The sequence below is a fragment of the Podarcis melisellensis genome (assembly GCF_964234715.1).
Source record: "Podarcis melisellensis genome assembly, chromosome: 5".
Lineage (NCBI taxonomy): Eukaryota > Metazoa > Chordata > Lepidosauria > Squamata > Lacertidae > Podarcis > Podarcis melisellensis.
The window spans coordinates 20,869,013-20,887,993 of NC_138537.1; the positions used below are offsets into that span (position 1 = coordinate 20,869,013).

General features: G+C 39.3%; 1 protein-coding gene across 3 annotated transcripts in view; it reads right to left on the reverse strand.

The window, feature by feature from the left end:
- Positions 1-18,981, reverse strand: part of RSRC1 (arginine and serine rich coiled-coil 1) — a 162,167-nt gene that overhangs the window by 111,933 nt on the left and 31,253 nt on the right. For all 3 annotated transcript variants that reach the window (XM_081911295.1, XM_081911296.1, XM_081911297.1), the window contains one exon: positions 13,152-13,328. In XM_081911295.1, the coding sequence (XP_081767421.1) occupies positions 13,152-13,328 (177 nt within the window). The remainder of the gene's footprint in view (positions 1-13,151; positions 13,329-18,981) is intronic.

The window sequence follows — 18,981 nt, forward strand, 5'->3', positions numbered from 1 at the left end:
AAGGTAAAGGGTAAAGGAACCCCTGACCATTAGGTCCAGTCATGGCCGACACTGGGGTTGCGGTGCTCATCTTGCTTTATTGGCCAAGGGAGCCGGTGTACAGCTTCCGGGTCATGGGGCCAACATGACTAAGATGCTTCTGGCGAACCAGAGCAGCGCAAGGAAACGCCGTTTACCTTCCCGCCGGAGCGGTACCTATTTATCTACTTGCACTACTGCATGCTTTCGAACTGCTAGGTTGGCAGGAGCAGGGACCAAGCAACGGGAGCTCACCCCGTCGCGGGGATATGAACCGCCAAGCTTCTGATCAGCAAGTCCTAGGCTGTGTGGTTTAACCCACAGCGCCACCCACATCCCTTATTAAGTGTATTAGTTATTAGTAATTACTATGTGTGAGAACTTATGTGTACACAAACATGTATAAGAGAAGTCCCATCTAGTTTTTGCAATGACCCTGCCCACTACATGTGGCCCCCAGAAGGATAACTGTTAGACCTGTGTTTCCCAACTGGGAAAAAGGTTGGGAAACACTGCGTTAACTGAAATAGTTTCCCACTTTACAGCTTTCAACTACAGCGAAGAACAGTTTACAAACAATCATGGTTACCTCTCAAAGGCCTCAAAAATTCAGTCTTTCCTTAGTATTAATAGTTCCACAACCTCAAGCAACAACTTGCCACCTAACAAATAGGCCACCTAACTAAGATTCAAACACAATAATAAAACTCTGTAACAAGCCCATAGCCCCACTGTGTTCCATTTCTTACTTAGGCACCATCATAATGAGACCCAGTATCCGCAGTCATCCCATCAAGACCTGATTCACCTGCATATCTTCCAACATAATATAGGCTATATTTGGCCAACAGTGTTATTCCATTTATAAAAGCCAGACAGGTCACTCTCTAATGCAAAATGACTTTACAGAAAAGATCTTGTGATTATAATTTGCAACCTATTATGGATAATCTTCAACTTTTTATTAGGATAAATATTTCATTTACACCAATCAGTATACTTGTTTTGCTTGTAAAAATGTTTTTAAAATCGCAGTTAGAAATTTTCTTTTTCTGGTTGAAATCTGGATGCGATCTGGTATTAATCCACAAGAGGTATGCACAAATCGTGACCTGTCATTCTGAGCATAGCCTGCCACATATACATACTGTGGACAGTCAGTTAGATGCCTGAAAGCTCTTTCCCAATCCATTTTGGTTGGCAGGCAAAAACAGTAGCTAGGAGACTGGTGGATCACAAACTGTGCAAGTCTAGTTCACTTTTTTTTAAAAAAAAAAGAACATTTACTTAGAGTGTGCTTTAAAGGTGTTTTAAAAAGAGTTTATTATTCATCAATTGCAAAACTCAATATGAAAACAGGCTCTTGCATTTTTTCACAGAATGATGTGAAAACACAAATAAATAATTGTCATTATTTCACATTTCCTTGCAACCCAGATTCAGCAAGTGAATAGAATCATGCGTACACAAATGCAAATATTCATTCTTATTCAAGTACCGTGGTTTTTTTGTTATTCATCTGCAGTTTTAATGACATGAATGTCATTTGATGGAAAAGTAAAGGTGGTATTTAAAGACAAAAGTGTAACATTTTATTTTCTAAAAGGCTGCATGCCCTTCTCTCTCAACAGCCTAGACAATTTGCAGTACTATCAGATAGTCGTAAGATTTTAGAAACACAGTTCTAACCCTGTTTTAATATTGCATTCAGTGTTATCTTACAACAAAAAGGTCACTACTTTCAATGAATGATTGTTAAGGACTTTTCTGCTTTAGTTGCCTGACAGCAAAATATTGGGCACATGTTTAGGTGATTACTGTATCTCTGCAGTTCAGTATCTGGAGGGTTTCTGAATGCTACTCTAACTACTTAAAGCCAGTAAAGAGATTACAGCTCACACTAACTGGATTTTCACAGCTCCATATCATTCAGTTTGGATTCTTCATACACAGATTAAAAGGGTCCATTTAAACAATAGGCAGCTGCTTTTTAAATGCAAGGTACTTGGGGGGTTCAAAATGCAGCTTTGGGTTTTAAAAAATCCCCTTTTAGGTAGGAAAAATCTTTTCTTGAAGGAATGAGTCAAATAAAATCCCACAATAACTCCAATTAAAGTATTATGAAAACACAACAATGCTGCTGGAAGTTTAAAGCTCTATAATTCTCAAATCCATAAACAGTTTCATATAACGTGTCTCTAAAGTTTCCAAATAGGTTAACAACTCTTTTTGAAAACAAGAAATAACAAATTAAATTTAAATACTCCAATACATCAATATGAATACAGGATTAAATCTTAAAAATGCACATTTACACTATACTCTAGTAGCCCAAATTCTTAATGCATTTCTTATGCATTCATAAGAATTAGATTATCTAGAAATTAGAGCCTAACACTTTCCTTTGCCAGCAAATATATATTTATTGCAGTGCAACATCACCAAACAATGTGACATCATGCTAATAATTAAGGAGTGTTATTCTAGCTTTATAGAAAGTCAAGAGACTTGCAGCCAAGTATTTGATTGGTTATGTCAAATCAATGTGAATTTCAGCCTCTCTCTCTCTTCTGCAGCTTAAAGCCTTTTGCTTCCCTCTTTTCTGTTTTTCCCTATTTTCCCTTGCTTTCTGAGGCACCACACTCAAGACTGTCTTTGCTTCTCATTCTTCTTGGCCACACCCTCAGGCATCTGCTCCTTTCCCATGTACACGGATGGCATTATATTAACAACAACAACAACAACAACAACAACAACAACAACAACAACAACAACAGGTTAAGTCAGTAATGATGCATTGGGCTAAAGACTTTGGTTATAATGTACACTTAGAAGACTGGGAAAAGCTATGGAAAGAAGGTATAAACTTTACAGCGTGTAATGCTTTGAAAGAAAACATAATGAAAATGATGTATAGATGGTATATAACACCAGTAAAGTTGGCTAAAATGCATAAAGTAAGTAATAAATGTTGGAAATGTAAAGAAAAATAAGGTACCTTCTATTACATGTGGTGGGACTGTAAGAAAGTAAAATGCTTCTGGGAAATGATATACAATGAGATGAAGAAAATGTTGAAATATGCATTTGTGAAAAAACCAGAAGCATTTTTACTGGGCATTGTAGGTACAGAAATTAATAGACAGGACAAAAATCTGTTTTTATATGCAACTATAGCAGTGAGAATATTATTAGCACAACGATGGAAACAGGAAGAATTACCAACAAAGGAGGAGTGGCAAATAAAACTGATGGAGTATGCAGAACTGGCAAAGTTGACTGGGAGAATCTGGACCCAGAAACACCAAGACTTCCTTAAGATTTGGAAGAAATATCTGATTTATTTGAAAGATAATTGCATTAATGTAACATCACTTGTAGGTTTCCAAGACATTTTGTAAGGGGAACTATATAAATTATTGTAAAATGATTTAGGAAGGAAATAATTAGGAAATGAAGTTCAAAAGAATTAATTATAATAATAAAATGCTTGATTAGATAGTAAATTTGAAAAATCATTAGACAGAATTGATGGAAGTCTCAGGCTATAATAGCCAAAATGAGGATGATGTGATATAATGTGAAGTTTTGTTTGGGAAATATATGCAAAAATTAATAAAAATGATTTTTTAGAAGTTTCATCACCACCAAAACAAAATCATATAGAGCACAGATTATAATATCTATGTAATAGCACATTACAATACAGATATGGAAGCACAAATGTTTAGAATCAAAGTAGCAGTCAATTGTAGCACTTGACCCAATTATCTTTCTTCCATAAGGTTAACTACGTAATTTGAAATTTTCAAACAGATCAGAGAATTCTACAGGTTTCACCTGCTATACAGGACTTAAAATGTGAGTAAAACAGCTGAACAGCCAGTGGCTTCATGGTCAACTTTTAAGTTGACAAGAGAGAGAGAAATCAAAGTTGAGAACTCATTGGTGGCATCCGGCAGTTTTCCTATCTTCTTTACCACAGCAGAGAAAAAAAGTCATGAGTACAATTCATCTAGATAGAAAGCTCATTTCAAAAGACATTTCGCATTTCTAACTGTGATGATGTACCATGCCAAATTCAAGCTACGACAAAGCAATGTTAAAGATGCCTTCATGACATTATCTCATCTGTTTCTGGCTCACTATAGAAAGCAAAGGGCCCTTTCCAACAACTGATAAAGTTCAAAACCAAAAAAAGAGCACAAGGAGCACACCTCCAGCCATCAATGATTTTGGATATATTGAGCTTCAGAGAGTGAGGGAAAAAATACAGTAACATCATCCAATGAGACGAAACATACCAGATCTTCACTTTCAAGATTACTCCACAAGCCACAGCTATCATCTTATAAATGGAAATAGTGAACTATATCCACCCCGCCCCATGATGACCTGGATTGCAAGTTGCAATCCTACCTCTCAGTGCAAATTATTCAAAGTTTACAACCTAGAAAACTGGAAACAACTGTTTGGTGTAAGAACTGTTGGCTATTTTGCAAACTGAAGGGCTCATTTTGTTCAAGAAGGGAACTGAGATGAAGCAGAAGCTCCCTGCTAGAGGAAGAGGGGAAACCATTTTTGCTTATCCTTTCCTGCAGGCCCTCACCATCTCGTATCTCAGTCTCCAGAATGGAATAGATTTTCAGGGGATACAAGGAGAAAGTGGAATAAGCAAATATATAGTTTCTCCCCACCCTTTCAAAGTCCACTGACTGCAAGTCTAGATCCAACCATGAGAGACCAAAGGACAGCAGAACTATGGTTTAAAAGTTTTCAATGCTGTAGGAAATGTTGCTCCACAGATTTCTCAGGACATTTCAGTCTCCTAGTTTGTCATGAGGTGAGCGACCAACATTTCTTAAAATTCTGATAAAAACTGCTTCTTGTTGTTTTTTGCACTAATGGTGGGGAAATCCCTCAATGCCTTATTTGAAGGGGCGACCAACCTTATTGGACCAACAGACACATTTTGAATTTTGAGAAAGTCCTGTGGCTGCTATTATTGGGGGGGGGGGGTTCCTGTGAATTTTGAGAAAGTCCTGTGGCTGCTATTATTGGGGGGGGGGGTTCTGTGATGCTAGATACACCCTCCACTCCCTTTTTAGTTATTCTATATTTGGGTGTTTTAAAACAGAATACACATAAGGCTCCACATTATTTGTCCCAATCTTTGACCATTATCACAGTTTTTGCTTTTTAATACTTGTGCAGAATGGCAACTTTCCATGTACTATTCCTAAATAATATACTTGCTCTCTATTGTTTGATATAATAAATAAACAACTTAAGCAATGGCTTTAATCATGACCACTTATAGCAGACACTTAGCAGGTTTCATTTTATACAAGTAGTTAAAAATGTTTTGGATCAGACCAAATATTGCTCTTGTCTAGCATTCTATTCTATCAGTGGCTAACCAGATGCCTATAGGAAGCCCATAAGCAGAAGATGATCGCAATAGCCCTGCCCCATCACAGAAACTGATGATTAGAGGCATATGGTCTCCAACGCTGGATGTAATACATAGCCATCATGAAGTGTAACTATGGATATACTTATTCTCTGTAAATTAGTCTAATTCCGTTTTAAAGTCACCCAAATCTGTGGCCATCAAATTCCAGAGTTTAGCAATGAGCTTACATTCTGAAGAAGCACTTCCTTCCATCTGTCCTGAATCTTCCAACAGACATATTCACAGAATGGCATTTAGTTCTAGTATTATGGGACAGGCAGAAAACACCCCTCTGTTCACTTTCTCCACACCATTAATAATTTCATGCACCTCTACAATGTCCCATTGCTTGTCATTTTTCTAAACCAAAAAGTCCCAAACGTTGTAGCCTTTCTTCTTAGGCAAGTTGCTTCAGACCCTTGGAAAATTTTGGGTTCCACTTTCTAAACTTTTTCCAGCTCTGCAATATCCTTTTTAAGATGCAGTCACCAGAACTGTACACTTACAGTCACACCAGGAATATGTATACTAGCATTAAGATACTGGCAGTTTTCTTTTCAGTCCTTTTCCTAGTGATCCCTAACCTAGAATTTGCCTTCTTCTTAATTGCTGCACACTGGGGGGGGGGGGGGAGAGGATTCATCAAGCTATTCACCATGACTCCAAGATCTCTTTCCTGGTCAGTAATCGCCAGACTCCATTGGTGTATTTGTGAAGTTAGGAGTTTTGTCCCAATATGCATCCTTTTACAGAAGTGTTCACTAGACATTAAAATCTGTATCCTGTAACGAATGGGTTGAATTATTTAATTTGAAATAAGTTGACGCTGTTAACACACTGCAGTTATCAGCTAGTAGAAGACTATAAAAGAAACCTCAAACAAAATTTAAAAGTTTACTTTAAAGTATTACATGCAAAAACCAAACAGGAAATAAAAAACCAAGAAAACAAGTCTATAATTAAGCAAACAATGCTGCCACTGCTGCTGCTTCAAGGTAACACTTCATCCAGTGAAAGTATACTTCATCCAGTGAAACATTTAGCCTTCGCCACTTGTGAAAGACAACAACATCTCTTTACAATGTCTCATCTTTTTCAATAAATTTTGCATAGAAACATGTTGCTCAAGCACAGAGTTGCCTGCTGTCACACTGGAAGTATGATAAATGTTTAATGAAAACAACACCACACAGCTTGGTGTCAGACAACAGCTATCACACAGACCCACTTTGATCTAAAGAGGCACTTAAAAGGAGTTCTGAACATGCTTTCTACCACAGAACTCTTATAACCTATATGCAAATCAGGCAAAATTAGCATAAATGACTTCCTGCTGCATAAAGTACTAAGAGGTAAGAAAAATATGACAAGCTCCAAGAGTGTCTGACTGCTGTCAAACTAAGAATAGTCCAGGTTTCCTTGTTTATTGTCTCATGTTTTCTGCCAAGTGCTAAAAGCCCATCAACAGGCATTTATTTATAAAGTTGTGGCCAGCAAAAGTCACTAGATAAGGGCATTAGTTATACAGAAAATCCAGCTATAAAAATGAGCTAATTTCAACTGAAAAATGTTAGCCAAAACACTTTTTCTTTGGAAGTCCTTCATAGGGCATACACCAAAAAAAGATACTCAAACATGTCCATTCCTGAATTGTAAGTGTGTCTGCCCCCCAAGTTACTATTCACACTGGCTTCCCATTAGTGGGTTTCATGGTTCTTTTAAAATACAAAGGATCCCAAAAATCTTCCCTCCCACCCCCCTTGATGGTGCAAGCATTAAGCAGATAATACAAGCAACAAGTGACATTCATCATGACTCCAACTTACAACTCTTATGTACAATAAAAAGTTTGGCAAGGAGGTTTAGATATAGGAAAAGTAAGAGAGAGGGTCATCTCATTATTAAATGCTAGCACTGAACACCGTAGTTTCAAACATTTCTTCCTGTTGAGTCCACAATACAAGAATCCCAGAGACGAAACTTCCAGAAAATCCTGCAGTTCTTCATCGTGTAGAACATGCTAAAATATCAACATCCAGGTACCATCCTAACCTCTGTCAGAAAACCTAGTCTGATGAGAACTTGCCTTCTGGTGCTACTACTATGACATTCATTTTAAGTAATTCAAGTATTTATTACCACCAGCTATTGAGTTATAATATTTCAGTTGAAGTGAACACCAAAACAGAACAGACTTTCTTAGAGTATTCCGTGGCTTAAGGAACAGTATATACAGTTTGGTTAATCATTTACCCACTTTTCTGCCTCACACCTGCTAGTTATCCCAAAAGGTAACAACTTTCAGTAGCATAAAAAGAGCTTAAGGCATGTGAGTATCCCTTTCTTATCCAAATAGGGATAGAAACTGGCACTAAATAACAGTAACATGTTGCTGTTAGCAAGCTAAATCTTCAAAATGACAAATAGCTGTATAACAAAAGTTTCTTAGATCCATATTCCCTATGCAGGCATTCTTTGATCATCGTCTGATTAAATGAAAACTATATTCCATGTTAAAAGGTATAGGAGGTATGAATTACATCAAGAACCTCCTGTCAAATTTCATTCAGTAGCTTATTAATATTTGAAGTGTTTCTAAACAGTATGAAAACCTTATTTTCAAAGCCCTACATATACAAGATGATCTCTGAGGGAGAGAGACCAATGTTGTAAATTGCTCTATTTTACCAAGATAATATGAATATTGCATAGAACAGAAAATCATGGTACCCCAGACTGTATGAGTGATAATATACTCATGCTGTTATAGCATCTATCCCCTATCACTTCTAAACAGGTTATTCTTTTCAGCAACTTCCAACAAGATCAAATGCCACTGATGTAACTCCTACAGTTGGGTCAAGGAGTCATAGCTCTGTGGCAGAACAATGTGCTCACTTAGGCAGTATCAATACTAGGAGTAACCTAAATGCACCAAAGTACATTCAATGACTCAGTAGTTATCACCAGGTGCAAAATAACATGAAACTAAAAGACATATACCTAGCTCAGTTTCATAGCTGTCAACTTACAGATTTGAAAATAAGGGATCACCAGCCAAAATAAGGGATTTTAGACAACCAGCAGGTTCCCAGCATGAATTGGGGGCTGCCCAGCTCCCCTCATTCCCCGCAAGCCTTCCTTTCGCCGTGCCCTCCGCCTCTCGCTTCTTCCTCGCTCGCTCATCTCTCCCCACCATACTTCCTAGGGAGGGAGGGAGGAAGGGGACGGTCTCTCCAGCTCCACCGCCGAGCCGAGGACAGCTGCAGCCCTGCCGGGAGAGGCGAGGCGAGAGGGCAGGGAGGACACCGGACTGCTGTTGCAGGGCGGGCTTGGTTTGATCCTGTCGCTGAGAGGAGAGGAGGCGGGGGAGGATTCTCACTGAGCCACCACCATTCCCGGACGTGAAGGGACTCGGGGATTCTGGAAACTGGCGGGGTGATGTGTTTGGGCCGGGGACGGCGGCAGCGCTTTTGCTGCTGCTGCCGCCTCTGTTGCCGTTGGAGAAAGGAGGCGACAATGACGAAGAGGAGGAAGACAAGGGAGCTCGGGCCGGGGGGGGGTGTTGCCCGGTAGTCCCGGGCTTGTGGGGGAGACGGATGCTGCAGAGCAGTGGGCGGCTGCGGGGTGTAGTTGTTGCTGCCAGCGGCGGCGAGAAAAAGGGTTGGAGAGGCTGAGCCAGACTCAGAGAGGGAGGGAGAGGAGCTGCTTCCTTTGAAACCCGGGAAATTTATGGGACATCATCAATCCAGGACAGCAGCGGGACACGGCGCTGGGATAAGGGAGTTTCCCGCCAAATAAGGGACGGTTAACAGCTATGCTCAGTTTAGTCCTTGTCAGAAACCTGGTACATGAATTTTGTCTGAAGAAAATACCCCATTTTGTGAATGGTGAACAGGAAAGATCTATTAAAGTACTCTTTTTTTCTTTTTTGCAAACTAAAAACATCTGGTTAGATTTGGGCCATGCAAAGAAACACTGTTTGCTTCAATAAATCATCATAGTTGTGTTCCAATTACACAGTCAGACATAACATTGCTGCTATGCTGCAAATTGTAGTGTGAAGCAACCAACTGCCTCAAGAAAAGAAAACAACACTTACAGCACACTTTTGTAGCAAATAAGAATGACGGCTTTTGCCAAGGATGGTTAAGTAATCCATCTGCTCCGTATCTGGAAAAGAACTGACCAGATCCACACCTTCTGGATCATTGTGTAGATCAAAATATATTGTGGCAATTGCCCCACACTTTGAACTGCTATTTAGAATTTGACAAGGTGGTTCGTGGGCCGCCTTTAACATTTTTTTCTTTTAAAACCCCAAAAACCACGTCTTTCTAGCTGCTTGAATCAGCCTTCATTTTTTCCATATACAAAGCATTTCAGAGGTTGGTGAGGTGACATCATCACATCCCATTACTCCTGGAGTTCAAGAGGCAATTTCAGCACCATTTTCAAAGTGTGTGGGTTGTGTAAAATAGATGTCCTTTTTGCTATTCCAAGTGGCTAGCAAAACACGTTTAAAAAAGAGAAGTTAAAAGAAGGATCACCTTATCAAATTCAAAGTGGATAAAATGGTGGGGTTTGGTGCAGGGTATTGTTTTGTTGTCGTTTGTTTTTTGTTTTTGTTTTTTGCACATTTATGTAGAAATGAGATTAAACAGGCAAAAGAGGGAACCAAAGTAGAAAAGAACTTGAATTGAATAAGCATATCCCTACTCATGAGCCTACCTCCAATACCATCGTCTAAGAATAATCTTCTTACATTTAAGCTATTTTTAATGTTACAAAAAACTAAATGATTCAAGTTTGGTTATTTTATTAACAAGTTTTTGTTAATGAAACAGGGGAATAAACATGCCCCTGGTGTTGTGGAGACTTTATTAGGTTCTCTGACTATGCTGCCAGTGTAGACATAGAGACAGAGTTGGCTTCCAGGACTGCTGAAGGGTCTGGTTCCAGCATCTCTAGAAAACTATATGGTGTATCCAGCCTGAGGCTGATGCCCACTTAACAAGCTTTTTATACTGCTGTAAACCTTTGTTTCACTGACAAAGCTTCTAACCTAACACAGCTACAACATTTCACTTCAAAGGCCACATCCTTGGAAAGCAACCATCTGTCTACAACTCACTTCATATCCAGTGTTTATCTTATGCTCCTCAACACCAACACCACCATTTCTGACATCACTGGACAAACACTTGTCAAAGCATACAGCACAGATGTAACAAGCCTTGAAGAAAAGCACTCCAGATAACACTTAAAAAAAGCCCGTTTGGACAAACACTGGGAACACGAACACCGTGGAATATCTAGGTACGCCAACACTGGCAAGTTCAGCAGCAATAAAATAGCATCTTTCTGTGACCGGCAAACTTACATACCAGATCTCACCTTTTCTTAAAAGATATTAAAACAGATTCAACTTCTTCTGACCAATGTGAATTATTCCATGGTCCAGATTTGCTTAGACATCATTCTACACTATAGATATAGATAGATAGATAAATGATAGATAGATAAATGATAGATAGATAAATGATAGATAGATAGATATAGATATATTGATATATATATATATATATATATATATATATATATATATATATATATATATATATATATATATATATTGATATAGGTAGATAGATACAGTGGAACCTCAGGTTAAGTACTTAATTAGTTCTGGAGGTCCGTACTTAACCTGAAACTGCTCTTAACCTGAAGCACCACTTTAGCTAATGGGGCCTCCTGCTGCCGCCGCACTGCCAGAGGATGATTTCTGTTCTCATTCTGAAGCAAAGTTCTTAACCTGAAGCACTATTTCTGGGTTAGCGGAGTCTGTAACCTGAAGTGTATGTAACCTGAAGCATATGTAACCTGAGGTACCACTGTATATGATATCCAGAGGTTGGTTAAAGTCAGTATTCAGGTGTATTTTTAACTGGTTGAAAAAGATTGACGCTGTTGGTGCCTGATGCAGTGCTGCATATCTGAAGCAAGATCACTCCATTAAGGGAGAGCCACCCTAATGGAAGCCCTCTTCCAAGTTGTTGTGAGATGGATTTCTGCCAGATGTCTTATGGATAATAGGGCCTCCTCTGACGATCTTAGCAAACAGGCAGGTCTGTACCAAAAGAAGTGTTCTATCAGATTGCCTAGTTTCAAGCTGTTTAGAGCTTGTAAATCCCTAACAAGACGTTTATAACTTGGCTCAGGAGCAAACAGGCAGCCAGTGCAATTCTTCTAGCACACAAGTTACCTGTGTGTGGCAGAGTGCGCCACTAAGCAACCTAGTCCCCACATTTTGCACCAGCTGCAGTTTTCAAACTAACCTTATCAGCAGCCCCAGAGAGCATATTGCCATAGTTCAGCCTAGAAGTTACCAATGTGTGAGTCACTGTAGCTAAACAGTTAAAGCCATACCAGCTGAACCTAGTAAAAGGTGCTCCAAACCACTAAGGCCATCTGGTTCCCCAGTGACTGCATACCCATTCCTTCAGAGAGTGTGCAACTCCACCTAAAACAGATAAACTTTCCAGTTCCCAAACTTGAGGACAACTCACTCACAGACCTATTTTGCCATGATTCAGTTTTAGTTTATTGGCCCTAATCCATCCCATCACTTCATCCAGACATATTATTTTAGTCCTCTGTTTCTTTAAACTCTGGATCTGTGAACGTGAATTTTATGTCAAGCAAAGAAGGAAGGACAGGATCCAAGATGCTGAACTTATGCTCATAATATATTTTTACTCCTAAATCATTTTGTATGCTATCTGCAGCAAAATAAAATTAGTAATGCTTGCTTAGCTTACAACATTGTTGAAAATATTACTGAGATCATGCATATGAAGCTCTTTGCACACTCTGAAGTGCTACAGAAATATTTTTATTATTATGACTCAGTATTGCCACATACACAGCAGAAACAATTGCTACAGATAGTGAAAGACACATGCTAACATGGTGGTAGAAACAGGAAAAACAAGGTCCTAATCAATGGCCTTGCTTGCACATCACATAAACCATAGTTCAAAATACTATAGTTTAAATACTATGGTTTAATGTAAAAAAAAGCAGCCTGCTACTGTACGGTGATCAAAAGTTCCCATAGTGCTCCTCCGCTACAGACACAGGTTAGAGTATGGCTTGTGTTCTCCAAATCCAGGAGCAGGTTTGTGTCCTCCAAAAAACTCACAAATGGAAACCAATGTTTATTCTTATTTTACAGCTCTTTGTTTGTTTGTTTGTTTGTTTGTTTGTTTGTAACAAACCATGAGCCTGAGTTAATATGACACAGCATGCCAGGCTTGCCTTTCCACAACACAACAGCAGTAAGAGCAGTGGAGTGGAGCAAGACATTTTCAGCAATGTGCACCAACTTACTGCTCATTCACATTAAACCTTAATTTGTTTTAAACTATGACATGTGAACTGGGCCGATGCCTGTGACTACTAGTTCCTGCAGATATGCTGATGTTAAATACTGGTAACTGCTGACCTGATTAGTAGCCTGCATATGAGGGCAGAAGAGAAGGACCACTGGGATCTATATAAGATCACGACATATTAAATATTTCTAAAATAAATTACTTAAAACCAAGGGGAAAAATAATACTATGATATTCGAATTATCTCACTATTTCATTAATTAATTTCCTTTGTTACTTACCCACTTTGGGTATAATGCTGGTCCTTTTCTTTTCCTCTAGCCCGCTCCTTCTCTCTTGTCTTCTCTTTATCTCTGCCTTTACGTCTTTCTTTATCACGAGATCTGCTGCGTGTTCTTCTGTGACTGGTCCTTTCACTGCTTCGGCTGTAAGACCGTTGTTGAGGTCTGGAGTGGGACCTATAAGGTTGAACAGTAAGCAAAGTGGGTTTGTTTGTTTCTTCCAGTGATGGACCCACACCTTTGGAACTCTCTTCCCAGGAAGATACATATGGCCCCATCACTGCTGGTTTTTTAAAAAGCTACTGGGCTTAATTGCAATTACTGTATTTTCAGGAATGCTAGACTCCTGCAAAAAACTACCTTGTGAGGGCGTTTTACCCTGAAAGGGGTCTTAAAAATATTTAAATAAACAAACTATGGTTTACACATATCACACTTTTCCACTTCAGAGCAAAACAGCAAAATATGGCTTGTTGCTGCATCAGGAATGCAAGTATTTTATTGCAACCTATGTGGGGGTAGAAGGAGGAAGCATGTGATTTCAAGGCTGTTCATAATGCTAAACCATTTTTTGCATTACATTTTAATGGAGCTCTTAAGTTATTCTCCATGAGCACAGGCAGTATAAAGCAGAACACTAGCTGCTAGGAAGAAATGAGAAGAGATGGTGACAATCGCACTTTAATCTTTTATTTTGTACAAACTTTTTAAAAAACCCTCGATTTCACAGTGCAGATATAAAACCCTGTATGCTTCCTATTAGAAATCCTGATTTTAAGCATATACAAATGTAATGCAATACACTCATTTAATCTACTAAAACCTGAGGATTGATTAAAATTTCTTAAACAGAATGGTGGTCTTAATGAAGCAGCAACCACCGACAGTTGCCTTAGATCCTTTCAAACAGATGATGAGGAATGTTCTGCAATGAATTCAATGAACTGCCATTCCATACAACTATAGCTTTAGTGAAAAATGCTGATGTTGCAGATTCTAAATCAGTTTAGAACCAGGCTTCTATAATCCACTCAATGTGGCATTGTCTTTATTGGAAGATGTTGCATGGTTCACTTTAAGCCACTAGGAGGTTTTCCCACCAGTATACCAGGTTCACAGTTCCCCAAAATTTTCTGGAAACATTTCAAGTGCTGCTTCTTACCGATAAAGCTTCCACATACAAAACTTAGAAAGATAACTTTTTCCCTTAGGGTACAAGCTATAAAATCATGGTATAGTGCTGTAAGAATGAATGTGCAAGAGTAAGTCTTAGACCTAAAGACTCTTCCCTTTCTTGCTTTTTCATACACAAGACAATGAGATCTAAAGTCTACATCTGGAGTGTATCACAAACTGCACTTTCCCATTTTGTCCAAATCCTGGTTTGTTAACAAACTGTAGTTGTTGTTTTTTTACAAACCACAGTTGCCAAGAGTGCTGGGGCAAACCAATAAGGTATGTAGGGTATAAATAGTAAAAGAATCATTATGGAATAGAATGTCCTATTTTCATCGGTGAAATGTTGGAGGGTATGCGACAAGTGTCCACTTTATACAGCAAGGATAGGGAAACAGGCCTGGCAGCCAAGTGTGACCATCCAGGCCTCAAGGATTCTGCCTAGGCCACAAATACCCTGACCAGGCTACACTTCTCACTGGCCCGACTCCAAACGCTCCCTTGAGGGATTTGAAGGCTTGGAAGGTGTTCTGAAACTGTGATGATGCCTGGAAGGATAGTTGTGCGAGAGGGTATGCACAGAATTTCCTGGCTTTAGTGTGGCTAGAATACAAGCTTGCTGTACAAAGGGAAGAGTTGTGTCCTTTGTTACACTCATTTTTGTTTGTATCCACATCTACCTTTGCCTCCAGCTGCACCCACCACTGCCATAAGCACACTCCAGGAGGCTGCTCATGTTGCAAAATGTTCCCCGCCCTATTATACATTATGTTAGCCAATGCCAGCACAGTTCAGGTTGTGAGATACTGGTCTCTAAAACCATGCTATAATCCCATGAGGCATGGATTCGCTAGTCCAGTTTGAGGCACTTGGGACTCATGCTGCAGAAGCATTTGGTGCTGTAAAATTCTGATTCACAATGGTTAGAGTGTTGGACTATGACCTGGGATTCAAATCTCCCCTCAGCCATGAAGCTCACTGGGTGACCATGGCCAATCACCATACTTTAGCCTAGCCTACCTCAAAGGGTTGTTGTGAAGATGAAATGGGGAGGAGTAGGTCTGGGCAATATCAGTTTTTCAACATGGCGGTGTTTCACCAGCCTAACATCGTGGTTTGGCAATATACCGCAATATTGAAAAAACAAGCTGCACTGGCCTCTGCCCACAAAGCACCTGGTGAAACTTCCCCAGGTCTCAGCCACGGGCTGGGACAACACAGCTTGTTTGCACAGCTCAGCTGGGGATTGGGAAGGTTCCCCCTTCCCAGCTGAGACAGCCCCAGGGATCCTGCTGCTTGCGCCAAATCTGTAACAGAGCAGGCGACATCATTGGTTGTCCTACATCTACTGAATCCCATTTCTACTGAGATCTCTCCTTTTTACTAGGAGGAAAAATAACATAGGGCTAAGAGCTAAGGAGAGATGAGAATTTACCTTGAAATGAAAGTGGGGTATGCTTATTCCTATGTTGATTTCAATGAGTCTCCACATATAATTTATTAAAGATAGCATCCTGAATTTTTAACAAGATTCTATTACGTATATTTTCATAGTTACAATCGAATGACAAAGTAGTTTTATCACAGAAAGGAAGACAAAAAAGGAAGTGATGGTGTAGAAGAAATTAACATGGAAAATGGGCTACCAGACCTGGCCCCTCCAAAAAAAGGGGAAAAAGCTTTCAGAGCACCATAGCACACACCCATCATGCCAAAGGTTAAGTCATTTAGTCAAGTTCAAAGATCTTCAAAGACTTCTTAGATCCAGATAAGCCCATATGCTACAAAAATCCTATGAAAAAGCCATTTCTTTCCAATCTTTTTATGTCTAACTTACAGAACACACACAGATGCTTGGCATCACTCAGCATCCCGGAATTTCACACCAGATAATAAGAGTTCACCAAAATATTTCCTGTCTAACTCCTAAGCAATGTCTTTATTCCTTCAGCACTTTGCCCACTTGCTTTTTTAAAAACCCCCTGAAAACCCTGAAAATATCTATAAAAGACTATTCAGTTACTGCACAATAAGTGCTAATTTGCTAATTTCTTCACAGGTAATCAATTAAAATGTAAAATATTGGATAAAATGACTTGCACTAAATTTAACAGCTGCTCCATAAGCATAATTAGTTTCACAAGAGCCATATGTAATCCAAACAGAGACAGAGTTGAAACAAATAAAGCAGATTTTAAAACTAGTTTGAGGAAATCTGCATTTAATTAGCAGGTGGGCACTACAACTGCATACTGTTTTTATACATTTGTATTTATGAAGTGACAGAAGATCTAAGGGCTTTTTAAAATGGCGTTTATTGTTTGAATGAGAACTGTTTTGCTGCATACTAAAGTGATTTAAGCCCTCATAGCTCTGCTTTGAAAAAAAACATAAATGGTGAAAGAAAACATGTGGAAAACTGTAAAACTAGAAAGAATTTGCGACAAAAAACAGATACACATACCATATCCAAAAGGAAACTACACTTAATTAAATATACACTACATCTGGAATATCAGCCTAATAAAATGTGAAACTACTAATTTTCATTGTTCTCTAGGAAATGAGGTCAGTGTCATTTAGCATTACCCCAATTATATTGCTCCAACACACTAAAATGCCATCTAATCTTTTTTAAAAAAAATAGTTAAAAATCAATAAACACACACTTTTCAAAAGTAGAAAAATAGTTTGGGTCTTCTTTTCACCCCACTCTACTGGGCAGCTTAAGCAAATGATATCACACATGAGGACTAGTCTTAAGATGGCATGTGCTAAATTTTAATGACTTATGAACACTGGAAAACAGCACCCACCCATGAATTGGGTTTTCAATAATGTCAAGTTTTTATGGACACACCTATCAATAACAGCCGTTGGTTTAATGACAGTCCTTGTAATTTAAGTCTCCCTAAAAGACGTCAACCAACACTTTGGGCAATATATTTACAACAACATTTCAAATTATAAATAATATTATTCCATTCAAGATACAAGCTACGAGATAAATACAACAGAGTTGCACAACTTATTTTCAACCTGATAGGTTGGAAGCAGATTGGCCCATTCCACAATGGAAGAGCTCTTCCACTCACAGAAGGCACCAAGATTCAGCAAAGTCTCCCCACTGGAGGAGGAAGAGAGAAGGTGATGACATTTCCTCCTTTCTCCTGCAGTCCCTTACATTGCCTCTCATGCTGCTCCAGCAGTCCCCCAACCTTCTGGGGCACTTTTCCTGAGGCGCAACGGGCTGCAGAAGGATTAAGCGTTGATAAAAATTGTCTCCCCGACCCCCTTCATCCAGCACAAGCTGAATGTTGCTGAGCAGAACTAGATCCAACTGAAATATTTTCCTGCAGTCATCTTACAGCATTGTAAGATCTGGTCTTCTTGAATGAATTCAAGACTAAGTGCTTCTTCACCTCACAGTCCATTCCTAGCAAACCTGTTGGGCATGGACAGAGATGCAAAGATCACAAAACAAAACAAAAAATGTGTGTTGCTCATTCATGAGATCAAACTACACATGGATTATCACCGAAGACTATTGTTAAATGCATTATATCAATTCACCTACACCGTTAGGAAACAAAATTTCTGCTTTATTTGAGATACATTTAAGTCTGCATAAGCCAATTTGGAAGCAATCTACTCTCACATTTTAATGCTCATAAGTGTTTCATTTCAACCTCTAAAGATGTAAAGAGTCGTACAGTACTGATAAATTATCCAAAATGTTCTAGCACTCATGTGTATATTGGCCCTACCCTCTGCCCTGTGTTTACACATATCCCACATGCACAAGCACACAGAACATGCATGCTTTCCGCCTCCATGCCTCACTCCTCCTCCGGTCCTGGAAAACCCTATTATCTTCCTCCCTTAGTCATCTGAAATGCCTTTTTTATCTAAAGAACCCGGCGAAATACTCTACACAAGTCAAAACAAACAGCTTTTCTGGATGTTCATAAGTTCTGCAGATGTAGGGCTAAGGTTGCCAAGAAAAACACTTAGTGTGATCAGGTATAGAAACACACGACTTTGCTTGGATCTAATAGCTAGATGTATATTCATTTATTACAGATTTGAAATGTTGAACGTTGTTATACAGGCAACTCCCCACTTACATTATGTTCCTGCCCCCCATGCACATCAGTGAAAATCACATAAGTAGGGAGTGCCATCTAAACACCCTTTAAATGCCCTCTCTGCCATTCCCTCTCCAGTCCAGATCAAAAATACTGTACCCAAAATATCCACAACTGGAACTCAAGCTCTGGGGTCAGCAGGAGGCCGGAGGACATGCGGAAAAGCAGCAGCCGCTGCTATGCTACCACACATATCAGCTGTTAGATGAGGCTAAGCACCCTAAATAAAACCCTGCTGTGCCTCCAGTCTCTTCTCCGCCCTCACTTAAGTCCTCTTCAGGCTCCTCGAAGCGTGTCTTCATGAGCCACAAGGATTCTCCAGCTCTCTCCCTCCATTCCCTGGTATGAATTAAATTAATTATTTCACAATGCTACACATATACGGTCATGCACAAGTCAATCATACATAAGTGTGGGGGTGTCTGTATTTCTATTAGTGCCTTCTACTACTACTAAAGGGTTTCTTTGCTGGCAGCATCGTTCTACAAGATAAAAATCCATCTCTT